Consider the following 14629-nt stretch of genomic DNA (forward strand, 5'->3'; position numbering starts at 1 on the left):
AAAAAAAAACTTTAAAAAAAAAAAAAAAAAAAAAAACAGAGATGAGGACCTTTGGCTTTAAGCTGGCAGGATATGGCACCGGCCCCTCTGGTGGGGGCTTGAGGGGGGAGATAGGGGTCAGAAGCGAGGTCAGAAGGCAGGGAAGTCAGTTGATGGCACAGATGGTTACCATTCCCTGCTCCTCTGCCCCCGGCAGCCATGTCCATTCGTCACTCGGAAACGGCCCCTGACTTCTCAAAGGCCATGGTCACCGGCCCGTGAGGTGAAAGCACTTTCTCGTTACTGGTGCAGGGTGTTGAGTCCCAGGGCCAGCTGGCTGCCCAGAGTCAAGGGGCCGGGCGTGAGTGGTGCACTTGGCCATTCTGCCCACCTCCGTGAGGGCCTGTGGGGGGCCGGGGGTACAGCAGTGAATGAGACAGAGCCACTCTTGCCGGAGTGATCTGAGGACTCACTGGCTAGTGGGGTATCGACAGGGAGGTGACATCAGATAGTGGTAAATACTGTAAAGACAACCAAATGAGGGTGCAGTTGGCATGGTGGCATGTGCTGGGGGGGGAGCTGTCGCAGTGAAGGGTCCAGGAAAGGAGACACTAGAACCAAGACCCAAGCCAGCCGGCCACGTGAGGGTCTAGGGGGAAGAGTGCCTGAGACAGGAGGAGCGGCAAGTGCAAAGGCCCTGAGGCACCGACAAGGTGGGAAGGTGCAAGTGATTGAAGAAGGCCAGCATGGCAGGAACAGAGTGGGAGAGGGAATGGGAAGGAAATGAGGTGGGAGAGCTGGATGGCATGGAATGAAGGTCAGCCGGAGCTCCTGAGGGAGATGCTGGAGGAGGGGCCCAGTGAGGGGGAGGCCCAGGCTCTGCCAGGGGCAGGGTAGGGCAGCCCCTCAGGCCTCAGTTACCAGTTTTGGGGTCTGCTTCCTAATGGCCCTGTGGGGTTCATCTGACCACCATCCCTGGCACTTTCCATCAGCCACAGCCTCTCCACTCCAGCCCACCCTTGGTGCTGTAGGGAGCAGTCAGAGGCTGGCGCTGCCTGGAGCCTGACTCTCTCACTCGGGTGACCTTGGACAAGGAACTTAACCTCTCTGAGCCTCATTTCTTCCTACGCGTGAAATGAGGATAGTGTTATCACGGGGCAGATGCCCGTAGTCCACTTGAAGTGCTTCTGGAAGCTCGTACCTGCTCAGTTAATACCGGCCGTGACTGGGGTGCCTGGGTGGCTCAGTCGGTTGAGCGACCCACTCTTGGTTTCAGCTCAACTCGCGACCTCAGGGTCATGAGATCGAGCCCCACATCGGACTTCGCACTCAGCAGGGGACTCTGCTTGAGATTCTCTCTGTCTCTCCCCCCCACCCCTGCATCTGCGCACGCACCCGTGCGCTCCCTCCCTGCCCCCCGCCTCCCCTCCCCATCTTTCAAATAGTAGATAAATAAATCTTTAAAAAAACCCGGGCACAACTGCCGTCGCTGTTGCTGTGTCAGCGGGTGGCAGTCGTACCGGTCAGAGCCACAGACACGGCCGTGTCCCCTCTCGTCCTGCAGAGGTGCAGCTGAAGCCCAAGCACCAGCCCTACAAGCTGGGCCGCCAGTGGCCCGAACTGCTGCTGCGTTTCACTGACGCCTCCGACGACGACGTGGCCGTGGGTTAGTGCTGCTGCCCGTGTGTCCCTGTCTCAGCCCGCCTGGGCCTCCCGGGGCAGCATCAGCCGCTCCTGGCCCCGAGGCTCCTTGGTGCCGGGGGTGGGGCCCGGTGAGGGGAGGCCTCTGCCCTGCGGGCAGCCCCTTGGGCCTCTGGGCCTCCGTTACCAGCTTTCACAGGTCCCTTGCCAGGAAGCCAGGAGAGGGTGGCCTGGGGGACAACAAGCACACCGAGATAAGCCAGGCATCCCACTCTCTGGGGAGCCCTCAGGGTCTGTCAGTCATGGTGGGTGAGGGCGGCACTGGACCTGCCAGGGGAGAGCGCTGGGCCAGGCAGGGCAGGGGGGCCGGGCGGTGACCCCAGCCTCTCTCCTCAGATGAGCCTTCCCTGCAGTTCCGAAGGAACGTGTTTTTCCCAAAGCGGCGGGAGCTCCAGGTGAGGCCGTGAGCCCCAGGTGGGACCACCATCCCTGGTGCCCTGTGTCCCTAGACCCCTGGGCACTGGTGCGCCAAGCAGCTGAACAGCCCCTCCCTACCGGCCCACAGATCCATGACGAGGAGGTCCTGCGGCTGCTCTATGAGGAGGCCAAAGGCAACGTGCTGGCCGCACGGTACCCGTGCGACGTGGAGGACTGTGAGGCCCTGGGCGCCCTGGTGTGCCGTGTGCAGCTCGGGCCCTACCAGCCAGGCCAACCCACTGCCTGCGCCCTGAGGTGAGGGCCAGTGTGCCCTGAGGCAGGGGCATGGGGTCGGGAGGGTTGCCCTGGAATCCTAGGATCCAGAGTCAGGAGACCTAGGCCCTAGGGCTGGCCCTGACACTGTGTGACCTTGGGCAAGTCACCCCACCTCTCTGAGCCTCCCTTCCCTCATCTGCACTGGCCTGAGGGGCCTGAGAAGTGGGAGATTTGGATGAAGTGGCATCCGTGAGAGGAGCCCCAGGTGTGCATGAGGGTGGGGCCCAGCCTCCGTCTGAGGTCAGGAGGGGGTCGAGCTTGTCCTTCTGGGGTTGCAGCCCAGGACTGACCACATACTGACCCCCCGTCACCAGTGACAGTTCAGCTCCGTCCCAGACTCCAGGGACGAGGCCCCATGCCTCAGACACTCCAGCACGCTAGCTTTGCACTTCCCATCCCCTCTCGAGAGGCTGCGCTCGTCGCTGTGTGAGTTGAATCTGCCCTGGAAGCCAACCAGGCAGTTCTCGGACCTCTGTGAACAACGAACCTGTTCCTAGACAGTGAACAATGAACGGCCTGGTCCTAGACCTCGGGCCCCACCCTGCCCTAGCACTGCAGGGGACAGGGCCCTGTGCTGGGTGACAGGTGACTAACAGCCGGGCCCTGCACGGACCAGGTCACTCAGTTGAGCCTGAGGGCTCCCCGCTGAGCTGGCTGGGGCTGGTGGCCATGGGCACCCCGGCCCTGGGCCCTGTCTGTTCCTGTTGCAGCTGACAGCAAACGCAGCCCAAAATGTTTATACTCGAGGGACTTTGTCAGCCCGAGTAACAGGTCCAGAGGTGGTCGAGGTGTAGGGGTTCCGTTCAGATCCCCAGACGCCTGTCCTCATTCTCCTGGCGCAGCCCTGCGTCCTCTGGGCCGGCTCGTGCTCAGGCAGGCCAAGTAGCCACAGAAGTGTGTTGCCAGGGAGAGGCCTCTCCCCTTCCACACCAGAGTCCTCAGACTCACTCTGATGTCCCCTTCGCCTGGCCGAGCCTCACGTCCACCCCAAGAGGACACTGTGGCCAGGGTGCTGAGGGGCTGGCCCTGAGCCTGCCCAGACCCCGTGGATGGGAGTGGGGAAGCCTGGATTTCCAGATGACAATGGACAGTTGTTCCTGGAAGAAGGGCTGTGGGGGCATAAGCAGTGAAAGTGTCCACAGCATCCCCGAGAAGGGTGGCAGCCCCCTAGACACCCCTCCTCACACCGCCCCACGGTCAGGCCTTGGGCCAGCACGGGTTTCATCCTCGCCTCAGCCCTCCTGCCGGGTGGGCTGCCTTTGCCAGTGGCCAGGGGCGTTTGGTCCTGCAGAAGGCCCAGCAGACCCCCCTCCCCTCTGAGGTGAGAATGGCATCCTCAGCAACAGTGGGTGCCAGGCCCGTGCCGGCGCCCTTCCGTGCACGTAACGGTTAGTGTCCCTGTTTTATCGGTGGAGAAACGGGGCCTCTGAGAAGGTCCAGCTGCGGATGGCTGAGCAGCCAGTGCCCAGCCTGTGGCACCAGAGCACTGCCTGGTGCCAGGAGCAGCGCGGTGACCCTGGCTGCTTACTTTACCGACTTTAAGTTTGTGTGTTACTGGAAATCTCCTTTCCTTCTCAAACCTGTGCTGATGGATTGTAGGTTGGTGGTTTTTTCTGTTTTTTGTTTTTTTTTTAATATATCCCTTTTTGGCAGAAAATAGGTGGAGAGCTGTAGGTCACTTGCCGCAGCGTTTGTCATTGTCAAAGTTCCACTGGCTCAGAAATCCAAACCCTCCTGACTCTGACACAGGCGCTGTGCCGTGGCCCTCCAGGCACCACCGGCTGGGAGGCGGGCCTGGCTGCAGCTCCCCTGTCGTTCCCCCATCCTGCCCTTCAGGCCTCTCGCCCACCAGGCGTGCTGCTGGGCCCATGGCACTGGGATCTCTGGACATCCCGGTCCGGGGCCTCGCCTGCCCTTGCCCGGGAGCGTGCCACACCCTGAGGACCTCGGCCCCTCCTCATGCCCGGCACCCTTCTTCCTTCCTCCGCAGGGAGAAGCTGGACTCCTTCCTCCCCGCCCACCTCTGCAAGCGGGGCCAGGGGCTCTTTGCTGCCTTCCGGGGCCGAGGGGCCAAGGCGGCGACAGGCGAGCAGGGCCTGCTGAACGCCTACTGCCGAGTGAAGGAGGCGGTCGGCGCTGACGGCGAGCGTGGGGCCTCCCTGAGCCCCCACTACCGCGCCTACCTCCTCAAGAGCCACGAGCTGCCATTTTACGGGTGAGCGACTCCCTGGCTGTCGTAGTCATGGGTGGCCACAGGCCTGGGGGCTCCACCGTCCCCGTCCCCTGACAGCCCAGTGGTCTGTCTTGGCCTTTGCCGGCACGGCCTGCCGGCTGCCCGTCTCTGCCTGCCAAGCTCTGTCCTCACGTGAGCTGTGTCTTCCTGCCAGCACCTCGGGCCCACGGGTACCGAGCAGGACGCCTGTCCTTCCCTCGCTCCCGTCACAGGCTGGGCCACCAGACGGGTCCTCTGCCTCCCCCTGCCAGTCACTGGGTCAGTGGATGTGCTGACCTCCCGTGGAGCCGGGTCTCTCGCACTGTCCACATCGGCCCCGTGGCTCTTGTATGTCCAGCACACGCCAGCACTCTGGGCGCTGCCGGTACCCCGGTAGCAGAGAGACCCAGCCCGTGCCTGCTGAGGCTGACGCTCCGCTGGGAAGGGAGCAGACTGCAGGCAGGGGCAGCAGCCGGGCGACCAGCGAGGACAGCGTGACACTACTCCGAAGGGGAGATACGGCTCAGGCCAGGCGGTGATAACGCCGGAGATGAGATGCCGTCAGGTGCCGGAGATGTTGAGGGTGGAGTCCGCAGAATTTGCTAGACCCATGTACAGTGGAACGGATGAAGGAGAGGAGACGGGACTCCAGGGCCTGGTCCAAGCAACTGGAGGATGGCGTTGTCGTCAGCTGAGATGGGCCCGGGCCGTGGAGCGGGTTGGGGAAGGTGGGGGGTTTGGTTTTTGGATGTGTCGATCTTGAGATGCTCGCTAGATACCCAGGCGGCGATTCCGAGCGGACATTGAGATTTCTGAGTCTAGAGCCAGGTCATAATTGGTGGGCATCAGCATTTGGGTGGTTTGAAACCTGGAGCCCCAAGATGTGGCCAAGGAGGTGAGTGTGGACCAGGCACGAGGAGGACCCCGGCCAGCGAGCCGGGCAGGCAAAGGGAAGGAGCAAGTGACCAGACGTCCCATGCTGCTGCTTCCGGGTCAAGTTCAACATCTCCTGTGCGGCCGATAGTTGACCTTGGCTCCAGCATCAGGGGGGTGGCAGTGGGTGGAGGAGAGTGAGAAAAGACCAGAGACAGCGTGTGTGACCAGCTCCTTCCGGGGTCAGTTCTGTGAAATGGAGTCAAGAGATGGAGCATTTGTGGCTGGGGTGGGGGCGGAAGGTCTTTAGTTCTTACGATGGCCGAGATGCGTGTGTACAGATGGGGACGGTCGGAGAGCCATTGGGGTAGACGAGGGCAGGCAAGTGGCTGCTCTGGGCGCTTCAGGAACTCCATGAAGTAGGAGTCCCGGCCATTCGCTGACCCTGTAGAGGTCTTGCAGGAGCAGGGACAGGAGTGAGGCGGATTATGGCAATGGGAGGTAGCTCGTGCTCGTCTCTAGGCCCGTCCCGGTGCGAGGGTACAGGCGGTGACAGAGCGGGATTCGGCAAGGGCTCTGGCTGAGCCTGGTGCAAGGGGGCACCAGGCCAGGAGCCATAGGAGGGCAACGGACATGACGGGGCGGGGGAGAGGGTGGCAGCTCAGTGAGATGGCATGTCAGGCCACTACACCGTGTCCCCTTCCCGGTGTCATACCCCGAAGCCTCCCGGGGTGGCCCCTGCCCTCTCACGGGCCCCCCTGCAGGTGCAGCTGGACCCCACCGCTGCTGACAGACCATGGGCCGTGGTGCTGTCCCCACCCTGACATGGCCTGGCCGCCTCCAGCAGCCTCAGCTGCGGCCCCTACAGCCCGAGTCCTTGGGCTCCCGGCGGCTCCTTGAGCATAACTTGCTGTCCCACACCCAGGTTCACGCTCTTCCCTCCATCTGCGGTGCCCACTCTTCTCTAGCCCCTCAGTTCCTCCCCCTGCCTGTTCAGACCTTCCTGTCCTACGTGACCAACGCAGATGCCTCCACCTCCAGGAAGCCTTCCCCCCACTCCCCTCTGTTTTCACTGAACCTTCAGTCACCAAAACAGCCTAAACTTCTCATGTGCCCGGGACAGGGCCTGGCCAGAGCCTTGTGGTGGCGGAGCCCAGACCCTGCACCGTCTGTTCTTGGTGCCCGAGGTGACAGGCTAATGGCAGTTCTCCTCCCCAGGTGTGCCTTCTTCCACGGCGAGGTTGACAAGCCAGCCCAGGGCTTTTTGCACCGGGGTGGGCGGAAGCCAGTGGCTGTGGCCATCAGTCTGGAGGGCGTGCACGTCATTGACAGCAGGGAGAAGGTACCTACGCTCCTCCAGGGTGGGACTGGGTTGGGGGCAGGGGGTCTCACTGGAGAGGGCATAGGGCCCTTACCCAGGCCTTCCTGGTTCTCCTGGGCCAGTGGTTGGCCTGGAGGCAGACTGGATGGCTCCTCTGGCCTCCCTCCCTCGATGTCCCTGGGGCTTCCAGTGTCATTCCAGAAGCTCCTTGCGGTCAGCTCTAGATCTGCTGTCTGCCTGCGGGCTAGGCTGGAGGGTGGCTGGGGCAGGGGGAGGCTGCAGCTGGGATGAATCCACTGAGTGGAGGGAATCTGGCACAGCCCGGCCTCTCTGTTGGACCCATGGCTGGAGACTAGCTGTTGGTTTTCCAGAAGAGCCTCACGACTAGAAGCCCTCCTTGGTTGCCTGAGTCCTTCTCCCCCCGTGTTTGGCGCAGGCCGTCTTTTGGTTCCTTATGTAGAAGGTCATGTCAGCATCGTGTCCTGTGGGGCAATTTCTCTGCACTTGGCGGGTGTCTCTCCTACGCCAGCAGGAAAGTGTTGGGTGACTGCTGCTTGTCCCCAGAGTGGGTCCCTGGCACCGCCTGGGCACCTGTGCCCAAACATGCTGGGCCCAGAGCCTGGCTCAGCCTCCTACTGAGATGCTACCCAGCTGACCTCCCCTCCCACCTGCTCTTCCCCCGCGTGACCGCCCCAGCTGTCAGGGGCTTGGCCCGCCGGTGGGAAGTGCCGTGGGGTAGGAGTTGTCCGCCTCCCCAGAGCACAGCCCCTGTGAGTTCTGATGAAAGCAGGGACGCCTCAGAGGAACTCACACGGGAATTTAGACTCCGCCTTGGAGGTAAATAGCCTGGCCAGGTGTCCCCTCCTGGTGGCACCTGAGCAGGCTGGGGAGAGGAGTGGACTCTGCTCCGCCCAGTCCGAGCTCCGTGTCTCCCTCTGGCCAGCACGTCCTGCTGGGCCTGCGCTTCCAGGAGCTGTCGTGGGACCACACCTCCCCCGAGGAGGAGGAGTCTGTCCTGTGGCTAGAGTTCGATGGGGACAACGAGGGCACACCGGTCAACAGGCTCCTCAAGATCTACTCCAAGCAGGTAGTGGGCGTCGCCTGTGGCGGGGCTGGGGGTGGGGTGGGGTAGCCCCGGCTCAGGGCACCCAGACTTTTTGGAGGCTCCAGACTGGCTGACGAGGAGGTGAGAGGGCTGCTGAGGGTCTGGGGACCCGGGGAGCTGCTATCAGCTGACATGGAGCTACCCTTGTGAGTCAGAGGCCTGGTGGGATGCCACGACGGGCTTCCCGGTGCTGTGTGACCAGCCCGCACCGGCTCCCCGTCCTCGAGGCCTCCTGGGAGTTGGGTGCTCTCGGAGGGGGAGCAGGCATGGCAGGGCGAAGATCCCCACAGTGCCTTTGTTTCACTCTGTTCTCCCAGCCCCCACCCCTGCCCCCCTGCTCTTGGCCGGGTCACGGCACAGGCCTCCCTCCCACACCTCGGCCTTCCCTCTCAGTCAGCACAGACACCGGTCGGGACTCCTGTCCCCGAAGGTACACCTCCGCCCCGGCCGCCCTCTGGGGTCTCTGGACCCTCCATAGCCGCTCTTCTCACTCTGACCTCCCCCCTCCCCCTCGGCGCCTCCACCCCTGCACCTCCCTGCCACAAGCCCAGCGGCCCCTGCTTTGCCACCGAGCGCAGACGTCTGTCCTCCGTCCCTGCTCAGCCTGACCATGAGCTCCTGGACACTCCCGTCCCCTGCCGTAGCTCCTCTGACCCCCTGCCCTAGCGTCCATGAGCTCTTCTCTCTCACAGCTTGGATGCTCGGCTGGCCCCACCTTTCTGCTGATGACTCCGTAATTGTCACATCACTAAGCTAGACTCCTTTTTAAAGTAAATGCTTTATTGAATTATACACAGAGACAAGCGCCCAAATGCTAAGCGTATAGCTCAACAGACGTCCCCAAAATAAACCCATGTCAGCTTGCAGGTTGCGAAATAGAACCAGGACCCCAGGAGATCCCTCAAGCCCCCTCCCAGGCGTTACCCCCCTCACCTGGGGACCCCCTTCCTGACTTGTTTCACCATTGAGTCGTTCAGCCTGGTCTTGAACCTTCTAGCAGCAGTGTATTTTCTGTCTGGTGTGTTCCGCTCCGTCCTCGCTGCGGGTAGTAGTGGCTCGATCTTTCGAGACGCTCTCTGGTGTTCCAGCATCCAAATTCACCAGTGTTGACTTTCGCATGCCGTCACTGAGGGACACTTGGGTTTCCGGTTTGGGACTGTTGCCAGCAACGCTGCCACGATCACAGTCACGCGTGTCCTTTGTGCGCATGCGTGGGTGGACACCCGGGAGCGGAACGGCCGGGCCAGCAGGTCAGCACGTGCCGTCCCCAACAGCTGTCCCCAGCAGTCATGCCAGTGCTTCCTGCTCCACATCCGCCCCCAGCCTGGCCCGTTCTAGCCGCTCTGGAGGGAGCGTTGTGCCATCTCCTTACGGTTATTTTCCTTTATTTTTCAGTCCATTGTATTAAGGTATAATTTACAGCCAGCCTCCGTTTTAAGAGTAAGTGCTGATGCATTAATGTGCCTGTGTAACCACAGCAGCCAGGCAGTGGAGCAGCTCTTTTGCTCACAGACGTGAGTGTCTGGTCTCACCTTTCATCCGTTTTTTATTGGGGTTACCATCGCCCCCCACATCTCCGCATGGCTTTTGTTGGCATCCCCCCCCCGCCACCTGACGAGGTTGAGCAGCTTTTCTGTATTTACTTGCCATCAGGATGTCCTGCCTGCTGAAGTCTTTGCCAGTTTTTCTTTGGGGTTGTCTTTTTTTTTTTTTATTCATCATTTTGTGCATTTCTTGTCTGCTTTCAGAGTCGTGCCCCACTGCTACTTGGTGCCTCTCTTCGCTCTCCCTAGAGTTTCACTTTTTCCAGAGCCTTCTATAACTACACTCAGCTACATACGTACACACAGGACTCCCACGTACTTACACAAGCAAATTGAAGAGCACGTCTACACAAAGACTTGTGCTCAGGTGTTAGGGCAGCTGCGTGTGTAATAACCGAAGCGTCAGAAACAGCACGAATGTCCATCGACGGGTGACTAGGAACACAACTGGTGGTACACACGGTGTCCATGACGTGGGCCGCCTTTGACACTGGCTTCTTTCCCTGACCTTCGTGTTTCGAGATCCATCCATTATCGCAGGGCATGTCAGTTGGTCCCTTTACGTCATCGCATCGCATCCCACAGCGTGCATGAACCTCAGGTCAGCTCCTCACCCACTGAAGAAAGATGTTGGGGTTGTTTCCAGTTTGGGGCTTTTGTGAGTAAAGATGCTGTAAACATTTGTATGGGCAGATGCCTTCATTTCTCGTCTGAGTAGCTAGGGGTGGGATTGCCGGGTTCTGTGATAAACCTCACATCGCCTCTGTTAGAAACCACCAAACTGGGGCGCCTGGCTGGCTCAGATGGTTAAGCATCTGCCTTCGGCTCGGGTCACAATCCCAGGGTCCTGGGGTCCAGTCCTGCATCTGGCTTCTTGCTTAGCGGGGAGTCTGACTCTCCCCCTGCCTCTGCACCTCCCCCCTGCTTATGTTCTCTCTCTCTCTCTCTTTCTCTCTCTCTGTCAAATAAATAAATAAAGTCTTTAAAAAAAAAAAGATTTGGGGCACCTGGGTGGCTCAGTTGGTTGTCTGCCTTCAGCTCAGGTCGTGATCCCGGGGTCCTGGGATTGAGCCCCATGTCAGGCTCCCTGCTCAACAGGGAATCTGCTTCTCCCTCTCCTTCTCCCCCTGCTGGTGCTCTCTTGTGCACTCGCTCTCGCTCTCTCAAATAAATAAATAATCTTTTAAAAATAAAATAAAAATATTTTAATTATTTAATTTGAAAGAGAAAGGGAGAGCATAAGTGGTGGGGAGGGGCAGAAGGAGAGAGAAAGAGAGAGAAAAGCAAACTCCCTGCTGAGCAGGAAGGTGGACGTGGGGCTCGATCCCAGGAGCTGGAGATCATGACTTTGAGCTGAAGGCAGACGCTTCACTGACTGAGCCACCCAGGCACCCCTATAATTCTTAATAAAATTCTAGAAACTAGACATTTTATAATTTTAACTGTATGATCCACTTCAAGTTGCTTTCCTACGTGAAGTGTGATATATAGATCAAGATTCCTTCTCTTCTCTTTTTTCCTTTTTCCAGTGTTGTTTGTTGAAAAGACTGCCCTTTCTTCATTGAATTGCCCTTGTGTCTCTGTTGCAATTGGCCAAGTGTGTGTGGGTCTATTTCTGGATTATCTGTTCTGTGCCCCTGATCTGTGTGTTTGTCTTTCACTAACACTACTATATTGACTACTGAAACTTTATAGTAAGTCTTGAATTCGGGTAGTATGATTTCCAGAACTTTGTTCTTTTTCAAAATTGTTTTTGACTATTCCGGTTCCTTTGCATTTCCGTATTAATTTTAGGATAAGCTTGTTGATTTCTTTTATTTTTTTTTTTGAAGATTTTATTTATTTATTTGACAGAGACAGACAGCCAGCGAGAGAGGGAACACAAGCAGGGGGAGTGGGAGAGGAAGAAGCAGGCTTCCAGCTGAGGAGCCCGATGCAGGGCTCAATCCCAGAACACTGGGATCACGCCCTGGGCCAAAGACAGACGCTTAACGACTGTGCCACCCAGGCGCCCCAAGCTCGTTGATTTCTATGTTTCCTTCCCCCAAAAAAGCCTTCTGGGATTTAGGCTAAGAGTGCATTGAATCTGTAGGTTAATTTGGAGAGAACTGACATCCTAAGTCTTCTAGGCCATTTATTTGTTATTTTTTTTTCACGAATATTTTATAGTTGTCAGCATACAGATGTACATCTTTTATTGTATTTCTCCCTAAGTATGTCTTTGCTTTGCTTTCTTTCTTTTCCTGGTGCTACCGTAGATGGTACTTTTCAATATATTTATTTTTATTTGTGTTTTAGTGACATAAAAGTGTATTTCTCTCTCACATAACATTATGGGTAGGCAGTCCAGTCAAGATCTGTTATGGTGAACCCAGAGTCCTTTAACCTTGTTGCTCCCCCGTGCATATTCTCTTACTCTTAAGTTCACTCATGGTCCAGGATAGCTGCTTCAACTCCAGCCATCACATCTACATGCTAGACAACAGGAAGAAGAGAAAGGGAGGAACACCTATGACTTTTCATTTCAATTTTCGGTCGTTCATTGTGATATGTAGAAATACAGCTGATTTTGTTATCTCCATACTCCTATGTCCTGCCACTTTGTTAAACTCACTCACTGGTTCTAATAGTTTTGCTGAAGATTCTTAAGGGTTTTCTCTGTAGACAATCGTGTTGTCTGTGATTAAGGATAGTCGTGTCTGTGTGCCTCTGTCTGGCCTGATTGCGCTCTTCCGGACTGCCGGTACAGTGTTGCGTCGGTGTGAGCAGACATCCCAACTTGTTCCTGACCTTGGAGGGAGGTTTGTTCAATCTTGCTCTTAATAAGTATGGTATTAGCTGCAGCTTTTTCAGAGACACTGTCATTGGGTCGAGGAAGTTCGTCCTATTCCTCATTTGCCAAGCTTTATCTCGGATGGATATTAATTTTGTCAAACGTAGTGTAGTTTTAATTGCGGGCTCCCTGAACCTTAGAAGCGTTGCGCTGTGATTGAGGCTTTGTTCCAGGAAACTTAGAGGGCTCCCTTTTGTGCTTACAGCCCCGGGCCCTCTGTCCCCACTGGCTGCCCACCTGTTCTCCAGCCCACTGCCCGCCCTTCTTGTGCAGTCTCTCGGTGAGAAAAGGAGGCAGGTGTGGAGAATGGGTGCTGGCTTTTGCTCCTGGGTCCCCTTCCCGGGATGGGTTGTGTGGCTTCCCGGAGGCCTTGGGCTGCACTGGGTGGGGGCAAGTACCAGGTCACTTCTGTGTCACCGTGGGGCCATCCCCTTGGCCCCTGACCCTGCCCCTCCTGTGGGGACTCTTCTTGGAAGCACAGGCAGGCGTCGACCTGCCTCGGTCGCTGCCGTATCCCACGGCCCTGTCGCAGCACCTGGCACGGGGTAGGGACTCAGTACCCGAGGGTCGCCGCCCGCTGACAGCTTTCTGTCTGTGGATCCATCTGACCCCTGGTATCCCCATCATATGGGGGACCATGCTCACTGACACCCGGTCACTTCCCCTTTTCTGTCAACGTGGGTTACGTGTGAAATTTGTTGAGAAGGTAGCGCTCTTGAAGAACGGGCTCAGAGGGAGCCGCCCACCCCACCTCGTGCAGGACCTTCCTCACAGGCCTGCAGGTTCTTCTCTCAGAAGGTCTCCCCCGTTCCTACAACCCAGAAAGCCCCACCTGGCCCCTCTTCCTCCCTTCCTCATCCTCCCCTAACAGCTGAGCTCCTTTCCCCCTCTGGCCTGACCGCTGCAGCCCACGGCACTCAGCCTTCCAGGCCTGGGCCTTCTGCCTAGAATGCTCTTCCTGAAGCACCCCACCTCCCAGACCTGAGACGGGGACCCCTACTGACCTCCGAGGTCACCCCAGATGGATGCCTCCCCTGTTCCCTGGCCCACAGAGCACCTGGCTCCCCTCCTTCCTTTCTTGTGTAAATGATGCTTGCTTCGTCATCTGCCTCCCCCAGCCGAAGGCCCTGCTGGTCCATCTGGTCCAGGTCTGTCTCCTCCAGGGTATGGAAAGGCTGAGCCTCACGGTGGCCGCTCTCTCCTCTCCAGGCTGAGCTGATGAGCGGCCTCATTGAGTACTGCATTGAGCTGAACCAGACTTCAGAGCCTGCCGCCCCCCAGGAGAATGTGCCCGGCCCCGCCGCCGGCTCCCCACTGCCTCCTGCTCAGCGCCCACCGCTGCGGAGACAGGGCAGCGTGATGTGCAGCCGCCTCCAGCATCTCTCCACCATCGACTACGTGGAGGAAGGTGAGTGAGTGTGCGCACGCACATGTACTCAGTGCGCATGCACGCACGTATATCTGCACGCCACGGGGGGCCCCGGGAACAGGGAGGTGCTGAGCAGTTCCAGAGCCAGCAAAGTAGGGTCCAGCTGGCAGGGACCTAACTGGGGAGAGGGGGCGAAGCCCGGTGAGGGTCGCGTCTTAGGAGCTCTGGGACCGGGAATGGAGGCCTCTGGGGCCCCGGCGGGAAGGATCCTTTTCTGTCACTGCCGTTGTCCACAGATGTGTTGCCTGTGGCCGTGTCCAGATGGGACAAACTAGAAACTCCCAATGCCTGTTGTTTCAGGTGTGGGTACAAAACAGTGGGGCCACGTCCGGTGGAATCAGGGCAGCTGGTAAACAGGCAGTGCCCTGAGCGCAGTGTGGTGTCTGTGATCGGGCCCTGGAGCAGACAGACATCTGTGAAAGAACCGCTGAGGTCCGGAAGTCTGTACTTTAGTTAATCACATGGCACCAATGTTTAGTTTTTAGTTTTGGCAAACAGACGATGGTGACAGAGGATGCCAGCCAGCATCGAGAGAAGCTGGGCGGGGGTATATAGGAACTCTTTGTATTATTATCTCTGTGACTTCTCAATAAATCTAGAATTATTCCAGAATAAGAAGTTGTTAAATGCAAGAACTAAGACCTGCATTTAAATAGCAAGATGTAGGGGGGCCTGGCTGACCCAGTCGGTGGAGCGCACAGCTCTTGATCTTGGGGTTGTGAGTTTGAGCCCCGTGTTGGATGTGGAGATTACTTAAAAATAAAGTATTTAAAAATAGATAACTAGTGGGGCACCTGGGTGGCTCAGTCGGTGAAGCATCTGCCTCTGGCTCAGGTCATGATCCCAGAGTGCTGGGATCGAGGTCCGTATCGGGCTCCCTGTTCAGTGGGGAGCCTGCTTCTCCCTCTCTGCTGTTCCCCTTTCTTCTGCTCTTTCCCT

At 58.0% G+C, this 14629-nt stretch overlaps 1 protein-coding gene across 7 annotated transcripts in view; it reads left to right on the forward strand.

Moving 5' to 3' along the window:
- FRMD8 (FERM domain containing 8) overlaps positions 1-14629 on the forward strand; it is a 33049-nt gene that overhangs the window by 4477 nt on the left and 13943 nt on the right. For 3 of the 7 annotated variants that reach the window (XM_034644940.1, XM_034644942.1, XM_034644939.1), the window contains exons 4-11: positions 1544-1645; positions 2017-2075; positions 2186-2352; positions 4364-4588; positions 6677-6800; positions 7723-7866; positions 12467-12541; positions 13471-13669. In XM_034644940.1, coding sequence (XP_034500831.1) covers positions 1544-1645; positions 2017-2075; positions 2186-2352; positions 4364-4588; positions 6677-6800; positions 7723-7866; positions 12467-12541; positions 13471-13669 — 1095 coding nt within the window. Of the gene's footprint in view, positions 1-1543; positions 1646-2016; positions 2076-2185; positions 2353-4363; positions 4589-6676; positions 6801-7722; positions 7867-12466; positions 12542-13470; positions 13670-13990; positions 14508-14629 lie in introns of those variants that run through there. The other 4 variants (XM_002916641.4, XM_034644941.1, XM_034644943.1 and 1 more) reach the window with 3 other exon arrangements.

Source organism: Ailuropoda melanoleuca, chromosome 16 (genome assembly GCF_002007445.2).
Source record: "Ailuropoda melanoleuca isolate Jingjing chromosome 16, ASM200744v2, whole genome shotgun sequence".
NCBI classification, from domain to species: Eukaryota; Metazoa; Chordata; class Mammalia; order Carnivora; family Ursidae; genus Ailuropoda; species Ailuropoda melanoleuca.